The following is a 20,238-nucleotide window of genomic DNA, read 5'->3' as shown; positions in this document are numbered from 1 at the left end:
CCCCTGACGCCTTTCTCCTTCAGACGGGTTCCGGGAAACGCCTCCTCCTGCTATCGGGGACGGCAAGAGGCTGCTGAGAGAATCACCAGCCACTCCCTCCGCCAGGCCCAAGCTGCGGGGTTTGTCTCAGTGTCGAAGGGAGAGGGATTAGCTGACAGATTTGGGGAGGAGGAGGGGGGGGGGAGGTTACCGTCTGGAACCTCCCCCCAGGGGAGAGTCGTCACCATGAAGCCCAGTGAGACGGAGATGCTGAGAGGTCAGTGTGGGTTCAGGGTTTGCTGCTTGTGGTGAGGGGGAGGGGGGGGGTGGTGAGGGGGGGGGGGGGGGGGTGGTGAGGGGGGGCGGGGATAGTGGGTGGGGGAGGGGGGGGTGGTGAGGGGGAGGGGGGGGTGGTGAGGGGGAGGGGGGGGGATAGTGGGTGGGGGTGGGGGGGGATAGTGGGTGGGGGAGGGGGGGTGGTGAGGGGGAGGGGGGATGGGGCAGTGAGTGGGGGAGGGGGGATGGGGCAGTGAGTGGGGGGGGGGGGCAGTGAGTGGGGGGGGGGGGGGGTCAGTGAAGGCGAGGCCGCACTTACTCTGTCTCTGTCTCTCTCTGGCCTCAGGTGAACTGGTTCAGTTGAATGTTCCTATCATTCAGCAATCCTTTCACTGGGACTGTGGACTCGCCTGCTCCAGGATGGTCCTGCAGTAAGTGACACTCTCTTTCCCCCTCACCCCCCTCCCGCTATAGTTCTTGTTTATTACATTATTCTCTCTCATCCTCCTGTGTAAAGATATCTCCATCCTGTGAGTGACGAGGAATTCCAGACAGCCTGTTGGAGATTACAGCTCAGTGAAAGTGTCTGGACAATAGATCTGGCTTACCTGATGCAGCAATTTGGTGTTATGCACAGATTCTGCACACAGACACTGGGAGTTGACAAGGGCTATCGATACCAGGTGAGCTGTTACCTGTACCTCACATGCACTGAACATAATGGCAGGATCAAAATTTCGATTGATTTGTTGAACTGGGTCTTGTATCACAGGATTCACAAGAAACAGAAGGTGCTCATTGTTTCTGCAGCCATTTCCTAGTGCCAATTCCCTGCTTTTTACCCATATACTTGCACACATTTTGTATTCAAATAATCATCCAAAGCCCTCTTGAATGCCTCGATTTGACATGCATCATCACATTTCCAGGTATAACTTTTACTTTTCACATCTTTTCACTCCTCAGTTGCCTAAATGGGTGACTTAAGCAGGTAAAAACAATGACTTGCAGATGCTGGAAACCGGAAGAGCACAGCAGTTCAGGTAGTATCCGAGGAGCAGTAAAATTGACGTTTCGGGCAAAAGCCTTTCATCAGGAATACAGGCAGAGAGCCTGAAGGGTGGAGAGATAAGTGAGAGGAGGGTGGGGGTGGGGAGAAAGTACAGATTACAATAGGTGAGTGGGGGAGGGGATGAGAGTGATAGGTCAGGGGGGGAGGGTGGAGTGGATAGGTGGAAAAGAAGATAGGCAGGTAGGACAAGTCATGGGGACAGCGCTAAGCTGGAAGTTTGGAACTAGGGTGAGGTGCGGGAAGCGGTAATGAGGAAACTGTTGAAGTACACATTGATGTCCTGGGGTTGAAGTGTTCCGAGGCGGAAGATGAGGCGTTCTTCCTCCAGGCATCTGGTGGTGAGGGAGCGGTGGTGAAGGAGGCCCAGGACCTCCATGTCCTTTGCAGAGTGGGAGGGGGAGTTGAAATGTTGGGCCACAGGGCGGTGTGGTTGATTGATGTGGCTGTCCCGGAGATGTTTCCTAAAGCGCTCTGCTAGGAGGCGTCCAGTCTTCCCAATGTAGAGGAGACCACATTGGGAGCAACGGATACAATAAATGATATTAGTGGATGTGTAGGTAAAACTTCGATGGATATGGAAGGCTCCTTTAAGCTTGACACCATTCAGGGCAAAGCAGCTCACTCCTTCCACCATCACTCAGCTGCTATCTACAATAATGTACTATCTACAATTCACCAAAGATCCGTACACTTTCCAACCCACAAACACTTCCATCTAGAAGGGCAAAGGCATAGGAACACTATCCACTGCAAATTCCTCTGCAACCCATTCACCATCCAGACTGGGAAATGTATCCTGCATTGTCACAATTCTGGAAGTTCCTCCCTAAGGGTATTGTGGGTCAACCTACAGCATGCGGACTACCTTCTCAAGGGCAACTAGGAACAGAGCTGAAAATGTGTTACTGGTTAAAGCGCAGCAGGTCAGGCAGCATCCAAGGAACAGGAAATTCGACGTTTCGGGCTTTTGCCCGAAACGTCGAATTTCCTGTTCGTTGGATGCTGCCTGACATGCTGTGCTTTAACCAGCAACACATTTTCGGCTCTGATCTCCAGCATCTGCAGACCTCACTTTTTACATCTAGGAACAGACAATAAAATGCTAATCCAATGAGGGACATCCACAACTGAATTTAAGAAAAGCCTATACCCGTGGATGGCCCGTCACTCTGGTTAGCAGTGCTGCCCCACAACGCCTGGGACCCAGGTTCGATTTCAGCCTTGGGCGATTGTCTGTGTAGAGTTTGCACATTCTCCCCATGTCTGTGTGGGTTTCCTTTGGATTTTCCGGTTACCTCCCACAATCCAAAGATGTGCAAGTTAGGTGAATTGGCCATGCTAAATTGCCCACAGTTTTCAAGGATGTGTAGGTTAGGTGTAATAGACGGGCGTAAATATAAGGTGGGGGAATGGGTCTGGGTGGATTACTCTTCAGAGGTCGGTGTGGACCTCTTGGACCGAACGACCTGTTTCCACATTGTAGGGATTCCAATTCTGAATATACCCTTTTTCCCTCTTGTTGGCAGAAAGACTTGAGTTCCATCTTTTGTTTAGTAATATACTAACTCCAGTCATTGCCTTCATGGTACAGATTTATACTGGCCCAAAGCCTCATTGGCATTCTGTCTTGCACTTGAGAAAATGTGTGTACTGGCATGGTGTCTGATCCTGTTCCTGTCCCATGATCAGTGTTGAATTGCTGTCCATGGGGCAGGAATAGGATCATCGGTTGAACTTGTATTTCTAACATAAAGCTAAATGAGGGAAGAATGGAGCATGTAACAAATGGGATCTGGCACAGGCCATTTAGCTCTTTAAGTTCTGCCATTCAGTAAGATGATGGTTAACCTTGGTCTTCACTATAACATTCAAATAAATCTTAGATCATAATGGGGAATATGCTGTTGGAAGCTGTTGCATACAAACTGACTCTGTGATAGACTTGAACCTTGATGGGAAACTTTTAAAAGAGATGTTAAGAAATGGCATTAATGGTCTAATTTAATTATAAAAGCCTTGTTATTAATTTTAACACAAACCATTTTTACATTTTTGAAATGGTCAATGGATTTGTTTTTGAAAATAATTTTGAATTATGTGATTGGTTTATCACCAAAACTATAGTGCAATGCTTATGTGCATAATTTGTGAATGAGATCCCTAGGATATGGATGTATCTATCTAGATTTGCCTGTGCCACATCGGAGTATCTGTTGAATTATTTCATAGGGCTTTGGGATATGATTTCTCTTTGAGAAGTGACTTGCCCTTTCCTTTCCTCAGTCTTTCTATCGGAAACATTTCGAGACTGAAGAGGACCGGGTTAATCAGCTGTTTTCTCAAGCTGAAGCAAATGGAGTTCATGTAGAAAAGAGGTAGGGGCCTGGCGTCCTGTGTTTATTCATGACCTGACTCCATGGGAAAGGCAGTGCCTATTTATTTACAAGCTGCTGAGATTGGCAGTGCATCTGGAGGGTGGGTTGGGTGAGGTCATCAATAGGATGGTTGGCTGATAAAGTCGAGGGGAAAATTTGAGAAGGGGAGAGATTTAGTCTGTCAGAAATCACAATTAAATTCAAATGTCAGAACTGCTAATTTCATTTTCACCTCAAGTAATTACGTGAGTGAAAAGAAATGAGAATATAAGGACCTCTGGTAAACAACAAGTTATTTGCTTGTCAATACACAGTGTTCTCTGGTGGCTGAATGTTGGTTGCATGTATTTTTGAACTGACCTGTCGGGACATGTTGAGATGCTACCCTGGGGCAACTGGGAATTGAACCTGGATCTTGCGCATTGACCCTTGAGAATCTTGTTGGCTAGTTTCTAAAGGCTTTAATATTGCACAGCAGCTCCAACACATCTGGGTTCAGCAGTTTTTAACCTCTGAGCATTGGCCTGCTTAGAATAAGTGAATTGTATTCTATTGTATGCTGATGTTATGTTTGATTTGGATTTGTTATCCTGTGTTTATATCAGGAGTTTAAACAACTTTCTCCCCCACCCCAAGTGCTTTTCTTGAGGACAACTTTTTAATTTTTCAGGGGTTATTTTTCCCTGATTGGTCACTGCCACAATTCACTTTTCCCAAGTGTTTTGAGGGTGTTAAGGATTGAATTTTCCTACCTTCCTCGCTCAAATCAAACGTTGGCGTGTTAATCATTCTCTGCATATGTTCAAACACTTGTATCTTGTATTAAAAGTCTCCAGTCCAATGCTCATTTCCCATTTATTTCCTACTTTATATTTGAATTGTGGTTGAATTATGTTACTGTGGTCTACCTGCTTCCAGGATACTGTATCCCTTTGTAACCTGCTCACTGTCTTTGATGTTGAGATTTCAGGAAGCATTTGGAAAGGTGAATAACATGCTTGCCTTTATTGATGGAGGACAGGAATAAGAAAACTTGTTAGAATTTTAGTTTTAAGACTATATGTATTTGGACTGATTCATTAAGTGGTAGTGGTAGTTGGGGCAAGCAGGGGGGAGTTGTCCTTTGAAAATAACTTAAAAAAATGTGGTCTTCAACTCTCTTGAGTTTTGAGTCAAGATTCTGAAAGGGCAGACTCGGAGCCTCCCCACGTAGTGGAGACAAAACACAAGGGGATCAAGCTCTGGACAAGGATTTAGTCTAGGAGATAAACGATAAGGAGAAAGTTCTTCGCTCAATAGATTATGAATCTTTTGGAATTCTCTACGCCACAGGGTTGTGGCTGAGCAGGTCATCACATACATGGCCTCGTCTCCCTCTTAAATTCCCTGCTTTGAAAGCTCCTTTTATTTCCCAACACTTACTGTTTTTCTGGGCTGCTTCACTTCTGATGTCTTTCCAAAGCCTGTAAAATGCCACGTGTCTTCTCTTTGTGTTCTTCTTTCTGATTTCCCTCACTGTCTTCCTATTCCTGGAAATTTCTTTGAGAGATCCTGGCCGTGCAGCAGCCCAAATTATCATGAATTCATTCCACAAATATGAGTGACCACTTCTGATGCCTGTATTCGCATCGTTCAAATTGCTGTCATCCCTCACCAACACTGTCTCTCAGTTGCTTGCTGCCTCCTGGTTTCAATACTAATCTTCTTATTTCACTCTGTCCCATGAGCCACTTCATCATATATCACAGCACAGACTTTCCCTTCACAAAGTTCCTTAGTGGGCGGCATGGTGGCACAGTGGTTAGCACTGCTGCCTCACAGCGCCAGAGACCCGGGTTCAATTCCCATCTCAGGCGATTGACTGTGTGGAGTTTGCACATTCTCCCCGTGTCTGCGTGGGGTTTCTCTGGGTGCTCCGGTTTCCTCCCACAGCCCAAAGATGTACAGGCTAGGTGAATTGGCCATGCTAAATTGCCCGTAGTGTTGGGTAAAGGGGTAAATGTAGGGGAATGGGTGGGTTGCGCTTCGGCGGGTTGGTGTGGACTTGTTGGGCCGAAGGGCCTGTTTCCACACTGTAAGTAATCTAATCTAACATTTGCAGGTCAGCAATACTGGCGATTCCTATTACTGTATCATGTGTTTTAGGCACAGCATGTATTTCTGATAACTAGTTGTTTTCTGTCACTCTTAGATCTTCTGATCCCCCTACACAATGGCCCTTGCAAGTATTTAAACCCTGAAGTTTTATAGTTTTGGCTTTTACTCATATTAAGATGATCCATATTTACTTTCACGTCTTGTTTTCTATGAGCCGTTGACACAAACTAAAGAAGGATTCTAAAGAAAGAAATTTCCCCAGTTTCTTCTGGAGGAGGACGTCTCCCTTTGGCCAGTAATAGGTCGTGGAACATTCCAAAGCAAGCAGGAACCCTTGCTGAATGTGGTGATGGAGTTTGCTCTCACCCAGCAGCAATGCTAATAGTGATCACAACACACGTTCCATATAACCTGGGAGCCTGGAGAAATGGCAAACATTGTAGAGGAGCTAAGAAACACTTGAGCCAAGGTTTGGGACCCCACCTCTTAGTGCCTATAAGATTGTGTGTGTTCCCTTGTTTAACAGAAGCTGAGTTGCTCTGTATCTGTCTCTGGAACAGGTCTGTCACCATTCAGGAGATCCAGCAGCACCTAGCTAAGGAGCACGTGATCATCGTCCTAGTGAATGCAGTCCTGCTTGTCTGTGACCTCTGTTCAGCTCCAGTCAAGTTCTGTTGCCTCCTGCCCATTGGACAGAAATGTTTCTGCAGGAAGCCAGACTATCAAGGCCATTTCATTGTGGTGTGTGGCTACAACAGGAACTCGGGTTGCATCTTCTACAACAACCCAGCGTATGCTGACAGTAAGTGAAACTCAACAATCCACTACAGGAGAAAGGAAGAACATCCTCTAATCTACGAGTCATAGAGACGTACAGCATGGAACAGACCTTTGATCCAATCTGTCTATGCCAACCAGATATCCCAACCCAATCTAGTCCCACCTGCCAGCACCTGGCCCATATCTTTCCAAACCCTTCCTATTCATATACCCATAAGTCATTAACAAAACCTCACCATTACTCCACTAATTTCACTCTTCCTTCCAGTCTCCAACAGCAGTCATGGAACTGACTAGAGAAGAAACTATTTTATATTTTGTCTTGTGTAATGAGACAATGTTGATTAATAATCTTAGTCAGGAACCTTCTAAAGAAGATTGGTCATAATCTAGTTTCTACATTGAGGTCTTGTGTGACAGTTACCATAGAGATTAGAAGCAGGAGGAAGCCATCCATTCCTTCAAGTCTGCCTACCATTCAATATGATCATGGCTGATTACTAACTCAGTCCCCTGTCCCCACTTTCTCCCCATGTTCTTTGATAAGAACTAAATCTAACTCATCCTTGAAGACATTTAATGTGTTGGTGTCAACCATTTTCTGTGGTAGTGAATTCCACAGGCTCCCAACTCTGTGTGAAGAAATTTCTCCTCCTCTGAGTCCTAAAAGGCCTACCCCATATCCTTAGATAAAACGTAAAATTAACTCGTTAAAATTAAAACCAATTATCTAGATATTGGGAAGAGTTGACTGAGATAGATAGGAATTTAGTTACAATACAATTTTTTTGTTTAATGTTTGACAATTTTCAATGAATATTCTTTGAGAAATAAAATCTCATTAGGAAAACTGTGCTGAAATATCAAGGTGAAGGATTGTATTAGTTTAAGAGGCTGTATAATTTTGCCAAGAATGGCAGTAAGCCTGACGATTAGGGAGCCGTGGAACCAAAAGTGGATGGCCAGAAACATTGCTGAAACTGGGGGGAAAATAAAATGAGAGTAAACTTTTAAGAAATTATAAAAATAACTTGAGTTTTAAATATGTAAGATAAAGTTGTCAAATTCCCAAAGGATTATAGGTCTGATCACACCTTAGATGACTGGTGGGGAGATTAGTCTGAAGGACACCATGTCTCAAGTAGGGGGAGAGGTTGAAAAGATGAGATCTTCATGGTGACCTCCGCTGGTATAGAAACTGCATCCACACTGTTGGTGTTGGTTTGCATCTCAAACCAGCCATGTCGCCAACTGAGCAAAACTGAGATGGGGGAGATACTAAAGCATTAGTGTTTACTGAGGAGAGGATATGTACGATAGAGAATTTGTGGAAATAAATAGCCACACCTTGAAAAATGTCCATATAACAGTGAAGGAGGTGCTGAATGTCTTAAAATGCATAGAGGTAGATAAATCCCCAGGACCTGATCAGATGAATTCAGAACTCTTATGGGAAGCTAGGGAAGTGATTGCTAGGCCCCTTGCATATTTGTATCATCAATAACCACAGATGCGATGTCTGAAGACTGGAGGTTGGCTAGCATGGTGCCACAATTTTAAAAAATTAGAAAAATCCAGGGAACTACAGACCACTGAGCTTGACATCAGTGATGGGTAAGTTGTTGGAAGGAATCCTGAGGGATAGGATTTACATGTGTTTGGAATAGTCAGCATGGTTTTGTGCATGGGAAATTGTCTCCTACTAGATTTGTTTTGTTTTGAAGAAGTAATGAAGAGGATTGATCTGGGCAGAGTAGTGGACATGATCTATATGGACTTTAGTAAGGCATTCGACAAGGTTCCTCTTGGTAGATTGGTTAGCAAGATTAGATCACATAGAATGCAGGGAAAACCAGCCGTTTGGATACAGAACTGGCTCGAAGGTAGAAGACAGGATGGTAGTGGAGGGTTGCTTTTCAGGCTGGCGACCTGTGACTAGCAGTGTGTCACAAGAATCGGTGCTGGGTCCTCTGCCTTTTATATAAATGGTTTAGATGTGAACATAGGAGGCATAGTTAAAAAGTTTGCAGATGACACCAAAATTGACAGTGTAGTGGACAGTGAGTACAACAAGGTCTTGATCAGATGAGTCAATGGGCTACGGAGTGGCAGATAAAGTTAACTTGGATAAATGTGAGGTGCTGCATTTTGGAAAGACAAATCCGGGCAGGACTTCTACACTTAAATGAGACGAAAGTGAGTACTACAAATGCTGGACATCAGAGTCAAGAGGGTGGAGCTTGAAAAGCACAGCAGGTCAGGCAGCATCCAAGGAGCAGGAAAAATAAGAATTCCTGATAAAGGGCTTTTGACCAAGACATTGATTTTCCTGCTTCTTAGATATTGCCTGATCTGCTGTGCTTTTCCAGCACCACGATCCTGACCTCTACACTTAATGGTAACATCCTGGGAAGTGTTGCTGAACAAAGAGATCTTGAGGTGCAGGTTCGTGGTTCCTTGAAAAAGGAGTCTCAGGTAGACTGGATAGAGAAGGCGGCATTTGGTATGCTTACCTTTTGTTGGTCAATGCATTGAGTAAAGCAGATGGGGAGATCATGTAGCAGCTGTACAGAACGTTGGTTAGGCCACTTTTGGAACACTGTATGCAATTCTGATCTCCCTCTTATCAGAAGGGTGTTGTGAAACTTGAAAGGGTTCAGAAAAGATTCACAATGATGTCAGCAGGGTTGGAGGATTTGAGCTATAGGGAGAGGTTGAATAGGCTGGGCTGTTGTCCCTGGAGCATCGGAGTCTGATGGGTGACCTTTATAGAGGTTTACAAAATCATGAGAGGCATGGATAGGATGAATAACTGAGATCTTTGCCCCAGGGTAGGGGAGTCCAAAACTAGAGGGCATAGGTTTAAGGTGAGAGGGGAATCATTTGTAAGGATCTAAGGGGCAATTGTTTCACACAGAGGGTGGTGCATGTACAGAAGGAGCTGTAAGAAAAGGATTCTGGGTAATCCAAGATGGAGGACAGGAAAAACCTCTGGCTGTAAGAGCTGCTCCTTTTTTTTTTAGGTGTTTTAGGTGTTGGAGATTTCCTCAAATTTCAGGAGCAGCAATTCCTGTTTTATATGCTGTTGCATTTTTTTTTCCAAAGTTCCAAAACAGTCAAAACAACAGCTGTTTTAAAAGGGAGAAGAGCAGACAAAGGAAGCCCATGGTGAGGACAGTGCAAGAGAGAGAGAGAGAGAACCTACACAGTTACAACTACAGCACTGGTGTTTGAATTCCTGTATCGCTGGGACATCGGAGTGCATCTGGGAAAATGAACAGACAGTGAAATTCACAACTAATCTTGGAGGAACTGTTGGGAGAAGTTCACAGCACAGAATCAGACAAGTTAATTGTTTTTTAAGTCTGTTCAAGAGAAAGGCTGCAGTAGTGAGTATTGTGGGTTCTTTCTTGATTATATGTTTTTGGAGATAAGTCTCTTGATTAAACTTAAAATATAAGCCATAGCTATTAATTTAAGCTGGGGCAGTGTTTACAGAGGAATAAGACGGTGTTATTTTCTGGGTCTGTAGATTGTGAAGGAGCAAAAATGACCTTTGCAGTGAAATGTACTTCTTGTCAGATGTGGGAGTTTAAAGAGAGTTTAATGGTTACTGCGGATTATATCTGCCATAAATGCTGTTGGATGCATATTTTATCAGATCGATTGGAGAGACCGATAGAAACGATGAGGAATTTGCAACAGTAACAGTATGTGATGGATGGCAGTTATAGGAAGGGGGGAAAGTCTCTGATACAGTCACATAGATGGGTTAACTCCAGGAAGGGTAAGAGAGGTAGGCCCCCTTAGGCAGGAGTCTTTTGGGGATATACCCATTTCAAACAGGTATGCTGTTTTGGAAAATGTAGGGGGTGATGGATTCTCGGGGAACATAGCACAAACAGCCAAGTTTCTGGTATTGAGAATGGCTCTAATGCAACGAGGGGTACGTTGGCTTCAAATAGATCAATTGTGTTTGGGGATTCTGTAGTCTGAGGTACAGACAGACGTTTCTGTGGTCAGCAGAGAAAAAGCAGAATGGTGTGTTGTTTCCCTGGTGCCAGGATCAAGGATGTCTCAGAGAGGGTGCAGAATGTTCTCACAGGGGAGAGGAGCCAGCAGGAGATCATTGTCCACATTGGAACCAATGACATTGGTAGGGAAAAGGTTGAGACTCTGAAGGGAGATTACAGAGAGTTAGGCAGAAATTTAAAAATGAGGTCCTCAAGGGTAGTAATATCTGGATTACTCCCAGTGCTACGAGCTAGTGAGGGCAGGAATAGGAAGATTGAACAGATGAATGCATGGCTGAGGAGCTGGTGTATGGGAGAAGGATTCACATTTTTGGATCATTGGGATCTCTTTTGGGGGAGAAGTGACCTGTACAAGAGGGACGGATTGCACCTAAATTGGAAGGGGACTAATATACTGGCAGGGAAATTTGATAGAACTGCTTGGGAGGATTTAAACTAGTAAAGGGGGGGAGACCCAGGGAGATAGTGAGGGAAGAGATTAATCTGAGACGGGTACAGCTGAGAACAGAAGTGAGTCAAACAGTCAGGGCAGGCAGGGACAAGGTAGGACTAATAAATTAAACTGCATTTATTTCAATGGAAGGGGCCTAACAGGGAAGGCAGATGAACTCAGGGCATGGTTAGGAACATGGGACTGGGATATCATAGCAATTACAGAAACATGACTCAGGGATGGGCAGGACTGGGAGCTTAATGTTCCAGGATACAAATGCTACAGGAAGGATAGAAAGGGAGGCACAAGAGGAGGGGGAGTGGCATTTTTAAGAAGGGATAGTATTACAGCTGGGCTGAGGGAGGATATTCCCGGAAATACATCCAGGGAAGTTATTTGGGTGGAACTGAGAAATAAGAAAGGGATGATCACCTTATTGGGATTGTATTATAGAGCCCCTAATAGTCAAAGGGAAATTGAGAAACAAATTTGAGATCTCGGCTATCTGTAAGAATAATATAGGGTAATTATGGTAGGGGATTTTAACTTTCCAAACATTGACTGGGACTGCCATAGTGTTAAAGGTTTAGATAGATAGGAATTTCTTAAGTGCGTACAAGACAATTTTCTGATTCAGTATGTGGATGTACCTTCTAGAGAAGGTGCAAAACTTGACCTACTCTTGGGAAATAAGGCAGGGCAGGTGACTGAGGTGTCAGTGGGGGAGTATTTTTGGGCCAGCGACCATAATTCTATTTGTTTTAAAATAGTGATGGTAAAGGGTAGACCAGATCTAAAAGTTGAAGTTCTAAATTGAAGAAAGGCTAATTTTGAAGGTATTAGGCAAGAACTTTGAAAGCTGATTGGAGGCAGATGTTCGCAGGCAAAGTGATGGCTGGAAAATGGGAAGCCTTCAGAAATGAAATAACAAGAATCCAGAGAAAGTATATTCCTGTCAGGGTGAATGGGAAGGCTGGTAGGTTATAGGGAATGCTGGATGACTAAAGAAATTGAGGGAAGAAAATGACAGAAGCATATGTCAGGTATAGACAGGATAGAGCTGAAAATGTGTTGCTGGTTAAAGCACAGCAGGTTAGGCAGCATCCTAGGGCCCTTCATCTGGCCCGAAACGTCGAATTTCCTGTTCCTAGGATGCTGCCTAACCTGCTGTGCTTTAACCAGCAACACATTTTCAGCTCTGATCTCCAGCATCTGCAGACCTCACTTTTTACGATAGACAGGATAGATCAAGTGAATCCTTAGAAGAATATAAAGAAAGTAGGAGGGAAATCAGGAGGGCAAAATGGGGACATGAGATAGCTTTGGCAAATAAAATTAAGGAGAATCCAAAGGGTTTTTACAAATATATTAAGGACAAAAGGGTAAGTAGGGAAAGAATAGGGCCCCTCAAAAATCAGCAAGGCAGCCTTTGTGTGGAGCCACAGAAAATGGAGGAGACATTAAATGAATATTTTGCATCAGTATTTACTGTGGAAAAGGCTATGGAAGATATAGACTGTAGCAGTGGTTAGCACTGCTGCCTCACAGCGCCAGAGACCCGGGTTCAATCCCGCCTCAGGCAACTGACTGTGTGGAGTTTGCACGTTCTCCCCGTGTCTGCGTGGGTTTCCTCCCACAGTCCAAAGATGTGCGGGTCAGGTGAATTGGCCATGGTAAATTGCCCGTAGTGTTAGGTAAGGGGTAAATGTAGGGGTATGGGTGGGTTGCGCTTCGGTGGGTCAGTGTGGGCTTGTTGGGCCGAAGGGCCTGTTTCCACACTAAGTAATCTAATCTAATCTAATCTTCATAGCTCCTTAAAAGTGGAGTCGCAGGTAGATAGGATAGTGAAGGAGGAGTTTGGTAAGCTTTCTTTTATTGGTCAGAGTATGAGTACAGGAGTTGGGAGGTCATGTTGCGGCTGTACAGGACATTGGTTAGGCCACTGTTGGAATATTGCATGCAATTCAGGTCTCCTTCCTATTGGAAAGATGTTGTGAAACTTGAAAGGGTTCAGAAAAGATTTACAAGGATGTTGCCAGGGTTGGAGGATTTGAGCTACAGGGAGAAGCTGAACAGACTGGGGCTGTTTTCCCTGGAGCGTTGGAGGCTGAGGGGTGACCTTGTAGAGGTTTACAAAACTGAGGGGCATGGATAGTATAAATAGACAAAGTCTTTTTCCTGGGGTTGGGGAGTCCAGAACTAGAGGACATAGGTTTAGGGTGAGAGGGGAAAGATATAAAAGAGACCTATGGGGCAACTTGTTCATGCAGAGGGTGGTACGTGTATGGAATGAGCTGCCAGAGGGTGTGGTGGAGGCTGGTACAATTGCAACATTTAAAAGGCATCTGGATGGGTATATGAATAGGAAGGGTTTGGAGGGATATGGGCCGGGTGCTGGCAGGTGGGACTAGATTGGGTTGGGATATCTCGTTGGCACGGACGGGTTGGACCGAAGGGTCTGTTTCCATACTGTACATCTCTATGACTCTATGACAAAGTGGTGGAGGCTGGTACAATTACAGCGTTTAAAAGGTTAAAAATCACAACACCAGGTTATAGTCCAACAGGTTTAATTGGAAGCACAGTAGCTCTTGGAGCGACGCTCCTTCATCAGGTGGTAGTGGAGGGCTCAATCCTAACACAATTTATAGTAAAAGTTTACAGTGCGATGTAACTGAAATTATACATTGAAAATTTGATTGTCTGTTGAGCCTTTCATCTGTTAGAATACAGTGATAGTTTCACGTCTTTCATGTGTAAATCACAAAACTTTTTTTTTAAAAAAGTTGCATTCTTAGGTTAGCTGTTAACAATGGGTGATAACTCGACAACATATTGTCTAGCTATCACTATTGTTAACAGCTAACCTGAGAATGCAACTTTTTAAAAAAAGGTTTTGTGATTTACACATGAAAGAAATGAAACTATCAGGGTATTCTAACAGATGAAAGGCTCAACAGACAGTCAATTTTTCAATGTATAATTTCAGTTACATCACACTGTAAATTTTTACTATAAATTCTGTGTCAGGATTGAGCCCTCCACTACCACCTGATGGAGGAGCTTGTGTGCTTCCAATTAAACCTGTTGGACTATAACCTGGTGTTGTGATGTTTATATTTGTACACCCCAGTCCAACACCGGCATCTCCAAATCCAGCCTTTAAAAGGCATCTGGATGATATGAACAGTAAGCATTTATAGGGATATGAGCCACGTGCTGGGAAATAGAACTAGATTTATTAAGGATATCTGGTTGACATTAATCAGTTGGACCAAAGGATCTCTTTCCGTTATGTAAGAGTCTTAAGTCCCACTCCATGACTGGAGTTTTATTTTGATATTGTCAAAAAAAGTGGATAATTGTCTGATTCTTCTGAAATAGCCATACAAATGAAATAGTTCATTTGTACCCTTGCAACCCTCAGAGCTTTCTCAAGTGTTAAAAATGGAGGAGTACCAATTCATCAGTTGATGGACAGTATGTGGTAATCGGCAGGAAGTTTCCTTACCTATGTCTGACCTAATAGCCATGGCAGGTAGTAACAGTGGGACAGATGCTCTAACCATTTGCACCTCTCTTCAAAAGGTGACAATGATCCCAAGCAAACTATAGCTAATTCTGGATAGAGTGGAGAAATTAATGGGACTAAGGACTGACAAATCCTCTCAAATGGTGACATTCTGGGATTTTAAAAGGTTTCTGGAAATGTCCCTGTGGTTTGGAAGTCAGCAAACATAACATTTTTTTAAGAAAAAAAGGAGAATTAAAAAGTGAACTACAAACCTGTTAGCCATCGGGAAAAGTCCACTACTTAAGGAAATGATAACAATGCACTTAGAAAATCATCATATGATATAGGAATTGCATTTGACAGGTCTATTAATAGTTGTGTGTGGATATAACTAACAGGCCAGATAAAGGTGATACCTAAAAGACACATGATAATGGGCCACACAAAAGATTATTTCAAAAAAGGGGTCATGGTCTTGTAGATAAGATGTTAATAATAAGACAAAGTAGAGATAAACAGCTACTCTTCAAACTGATAGGTTGTTAACAATGGGATACCGTAAGGTTCATTGCTGGAGCCAAAACTATTTCTTTATTAGTGCCTTAAGTGAATGGACCTAGTACAATTTATTTAAATATGAAACTGTGTAAAGCTATGCTATGTGGAGGATGCAAAGGATCATGGATAGGTTAAGAGTAAGCATGGCAATATGTGTGTAAGGGAGAATAGAAAACAGAATATTTTTAAACTGGTGAAAAACGATTAAATATTGGCAAATGAATAATGGTAACTTTTTAAAATAATAAATTCATGGGATGTGCACTTTGGCTGAGCCAGCATTTATTACAATCTTAAGGTGTTGGTAAGATGCCTTTTTTGAACTCCTGCACTGATTTGGTGTGGACCTAAAGTGCCATTAAGGATCCCAGAATTTTGACCCAGTGACTCTGAAGAACAATGATATGTCATAGACAGATGTATCTGCAGTAAGCAAATTGGTGAGGATGAGGTCAAGTAAGCTTTTCCCTCTAGTTTCACCTGTTGCAGGCCAAGACTTGTATTCCAGGCTGATGGTGTCTCAAAGACAATTAGTAATGCTACAGTTGAGCCACTCTGTGATAGACAAATCTCTTATCCAGAAGACATTTTGTACCCTTGCAACCCTCAGAGCTTTCTCAGTGTTAAAAATGGAGGAGTACCAATTCATCAGTTGATGGACAGTATGTAGTAATCGGCAGGAAGTTTCCTTACCTATGTCTGACCTAATGCCATGAGATGTCATGGCATCAAGAATCCATGTTGAGGACTCCCAGGGCAACTCCCTCCTGCTGTATTCCACAGCACCATCTTGGAAGGGACCATGAAGGTGGTGCCTGTCTGGGAAATTGTCAGGTATGATTACATGAGAATGACTGTCATTCTGTTGTTTGACTAATCTGTGAGAACCTCCCAATTTTGGCACTAGCCCTCAGATGTTAATAAGGATGACTTCACAGGATCAACAGGATTATTTGTTGTTGTTTTTGGCACCAAGATTAATGCTAGTTGGTCCATCTAGTTTCTTTTTATTTTTGAGATAAAACAGTTGATTACCCTGAGTGGCTTGCAACCCTTTTCATATGGGTTTTTTGTGACAATCTGACATGGTTTCACGGTCATCATTAAACACATAATTCCAGATTTCTGCTTTGATAGGATACAAACCTGGGTCTCTGTATTTTATGCCCCATGACAACGACACTATGCCATCATGTCTCCTTTGGCCTTTATTGTAAGGGATTCAATTATTAGATAAACAAATAGTAGTGATGGCCTCATACTTAGGGCCTATTGCCATTAGACGATTAATCCAGAGACCAAGGTAATGTTCTGGGCACCTAGGTTTAAAACCTGCAATGGCAGATGCTGGAATTTGAATTCAATAATAATCGGGAAATAGGAGTCTAATGATAACCATGAAACCAATTGCCAATTGTCTCTTTCACTAATGCCCTTTAGGGAAGGAAATCTGCCATATGTCATTCTATGTGGTTAACTCTTGGGCAATAAATAAGTAACACATCCCATGAAGAAATAAAATAAGGAAAATTGCCAGCGATTGAATCTCAGTGAGCTTGTTCAGGACAATTATTAGATTTTTGAATCTTAAGGGATATTGGGATAAGGTGAGAAAGTTGGATTTGACGTATGTGCTCAGGTCTGATCTGTGACAAATTGAGCTTGAGATGTTGGACTCCTGCTCCAACTTACTGTATTCCATCCAGCTTAGAGCAATTCATAGTCCCTTCACAGATCATCTCTGAAAGGTCCAAGGACTTTGCAGTTTTTTAACATCCTTAATGATAATCAGGATGTTCCAAAACAGAGGTTATTTTGAAATATACTCATTCACTAGAACTTCAAGCTGAAATACTTAAAGAACTGCAAATGTTGGAAATCTGAAAAAAAAACCAAAAGCTGGAAAATCTCAGCAGGTCTAGTAGCATGTGTGCTGAGAAAGCAGAGTTGTTTCAGAACCAGAGAAATCAGAAGGAAAAGAAATTAGTTAATGGTTTGGGTTCAGTGACGCCAACTCTGATTTCTCCCCATAGATGGTGCCAGATCTGTGATTTTGCAGTAATTACGGCTATCTCTAAGTGAAGCTGCCCTGAAAGTGGTGGGATTGTGCAGGGGAAGCTGCCTGTCAGTGATGTGTGTTAACTGAAGGTTAAATAGCAGTTGCTGAAATGCAGTAAAATCTTGATTAATGAACTAGCCTAGTGGTAACAATGAACCATTGTTGATTGTGCATAAACACCTACCTGGTTCAGTGATGTCCTTTTATGGAAGGAAACTTGTCATCCTTACCTGGTCTGACCTACATGACTCCGGACACACAGAAAGAGGTCATCTGGACAAATGGGCTGGGAAATAAATGTGGTTTAGCCAATGATGTCCATATCATGTCAATTGATAAAGTAAAAATAATGACCAGTGACTGGGAAACTTTATATCCATCTGAGGGAACCATTTCCCAGTACGTATTGAAACTAGGCAATCTGTCTTTTGGAAATGGTGCTTGTGAAATCGAGAGAATTCATTTTCCCATCGCTTTTTATTAGTTCAAATCATCTCAATGAGTATTTCAGTGGAAAGATGCTGGGGGAAGGAATTAAATGTTCAATGATTTTCCCCTTTAAGTTGTGTTACCTGCTCACATTCCTCCTTTTAACACAAGTCAATTCTCTGCAATCCCCCTCACTTTAACTAAATTTTGTTGCCCTCATCCTTTTTGAGGGCTGATTATTCAGTTTGGATTGCATTTGGCACCAGCAGCCTGAGCTAGGAAAGGGTGTATCATTCTGGCTGACTGTGAGCTTTACCTTGGCCTATGATCACTCCATTCTAAAAGTGATAGGCAACACTCAAGTTGACTCTAACCAGGCCCATCGGCTGTCAGTCCCAATCTGATATTATCCAGTAGCTTGAGGGAGAGGTATAGAGGAAAAAACACAAAATTGGGGTGGATTTTGAGTTGTGTTCATTGATACTTGCCTTGTTTTTTCAGGAGTCTGCTGCACAACTGTAAGTAACTTCAATGAGGCCCGCATGAGCTACGGGACAGATGAAGACATTCTGTTTGTTTACAAAGACAGCTGATTACAGTATCGCAGTGGATGGCCCTAACAGCATGTCAAAACACATACTACCTAAGGACGTGAGATGGTGGCATTGCAATGCATTCCTCAATTTGCACAGTGCGAATCTGATTTCTGTCATAGTACTGCACCTATTCTCTCTCTTCGTTCCTGATGGTCGCCGATTGGACAGAACCCATATGTGACTCCTTTCCCTCTACAGAAAGCTTGCTGTGGAGTCTTCCTGGAAAAGTCAGGTTCTGGAGAAAAATAACTTATTCCAGCCTGGGAAGATGGCCGTCCCATCAGGTTTCCATTGCCTGCTCAGCTTGATGCTCACGAACCACTTAGAACTCAACTGGTTTTAAATACCAGTCAAAACTGTATGCTCCTATATTTTAGGCCTTCCTATAGAACTGAGGAGAGCTTTAATTCTTGTAAATGCTTTGGGTTCATCTGCCAAAAGTGCTGCTATGTAATTCTTTTCTTAGGGGTAGAAGGCGAGCACTAATGGGTACAAATGCTCTTGGAATTCAGTACAGTACAGTCATTTGTTGGTTGCTTTCTTGCTTTGCATAGATGACCTTGAGTCAGGGAGGGTCAATCCCCTCTAGCTGTGAGGGTCACCAGACTCGACAAGTCCAGCTGAGCCCATGGGTAGGTTAAAATGGGAGCTGGGCATTGAGAATGTAAAAGCCTTACCCCTCACTTTACAAGGTGGTACAGTCTAGGACCGGCACTGTGCTAGCAGCCCATAACCTCATTAGGAACCTGCACTGTAGAACAGTCTATAGGTTGGTCTCAGTCTCTGACGTGAGAGAGCAGAACCTAGCCAACTGAACCCACCTCTGCCTGGACTGAGACCTCTATTGATCTGCCTGTCAAATAAGATTATGCACAAAATGTTAAATGGGAAAATGTTTCTGAAAGCTTTTTAGAAAGAAATTATGCTTGGCAAAGAAATATCTTTAATTTTATAAAGGAAGCTCTGTCACAACCAATCTGCTTTGCAAACTTAGATTATTCAAAAGGTTATCCGTGCCTCAATGTGGAAACTTGTTGCACCTTAAAATATCAGGATGCCAGCCCCCTCTGCCAGTGGCGAGTCTCTTCCCTTTTTTCCAACTCCGTCCCTGATGGTGATTCACCACTAATTCCTCCTCCGCCCACACCAACTTTTTCGATTTGTGTAAATTTGCATTCTAAGCCCCTATTGGCTTAGTCCTTTGGTTCTAAAGCCTCACGTGTGAATTATTCTTCAGCCACATCATTAACGCCTTGAACTGGTGATAACTCTGAACTTTAGCCCCATAAGCCTGAGTTATTGATGCAGCTCATTCACTCCCATTTTTAGTTCACAGCATTCCAATCTGTTTTCAACACATTTGTAATTGGGTTAATTTGAAATCATTGCATCGCATTAAATGGTGATTTGATACATATGCCAGACTAGATTTTTCAATTATCTTGGACAAATATTAAATTATAGGGGGCTTCAGTGAAATCCCAGTGAGAAGCTTGGTTTTCAAGTTACCTTGTGTCTGGGAGGTGCTAAGGGATTGTAAGCAAGCACTGGAATTCCCACTGTTTCACCTTCCTTGAGGCTCCACAGCTTCACTTTACCTGTCAAACTTTGGCCTGGTTGTGTTTCTCTGCAGTACTATGACATATCCTTTCAGAACAAGCTGTTCTGCAGTTACTGGTTAATGGCTTTTGCCTTACAAATGTACAGTACTGAGGAACAGTTAAATGCAATATGTACAATTTTTAGGGAAGAGTGTTACTGCAACTTGTACATGAGTGATACAGCAAGCTGACAAACCTCAGCTGGTGTACAAGGCAGCAGCAGCAGGTTTCTTGCTGTTACAGTTTTACCTGTTTTCACTTGTTCCTAATTGTCTCAATTTATCACAAAAACAAACTGCTGCTGAAATTCAGCAGGTTTGGCAGCAGCTGTGGGAAGAAAGCAGAGTTGATGTTTCAAATCTGATGACTTCATCAAAACATTCTTCTGATGAGACTTGAAACGTCAACTCTGCTTTCTTCCCACAGCTGCTGCCA

The 20,238-nt window shown here is 43.1% G+C and overlaps 1 protein-coding gene across 1 annotated transcript; it reads left to right on the top strand.

Annotated features, from left to right (window-relative positions):
- Window positions 1-2: 2 nt before the first annotated feature.
- gucd1 (guanylyl cyclase domain containing 1) lies at window positions 3-19,178 on the top strand. Its single transcript, XM_060843832.1, has 6 exons — window positions 3-256; window positions 602-686; window positions 773-938; window positions 3,611-3,702; window positions 6,360-6,601; window positions 18,108-19,178. The coding sequence occupies exons 1-6, from the start codon at window positions 226-228 to the stop codon at window positions 18,197-18,199; spliced, it is 708 nt and encodes a 235-aa protein (XP_060699815.1). The 5' UTR covers window positions 3-225; the 3' UTR covers window positions 18,200-19,178.
- The last annotated feature ends 1,060 nt before the right edge of the window (window positions 19,179-20,238 follow it).

Source organism: Hemiscyllium ocellatum, chromosome 24 (genome assembly GCF_020745735.1).
Source record: "Hemiscyllium ocellatum isolate sHemOce1 chromosome 24, sHemOce1.pat.X.cur, whole genome shotgun sequence".
In the NCBI taxonomy this organism is placed as follows: domain Eukaryota; kingdom Metazoa; phylum Chordata; class Chondrichthyes; order Orectolobiformes; family Hemiscylliidae; genus Hemiscyllium; species Hemiscyllium ocellatum.
The sequence above is the reverse complement of the archived record's forward strand: the minus strand, read 5'-3'. Positions and strand labels throughout refer to the sequence as shown.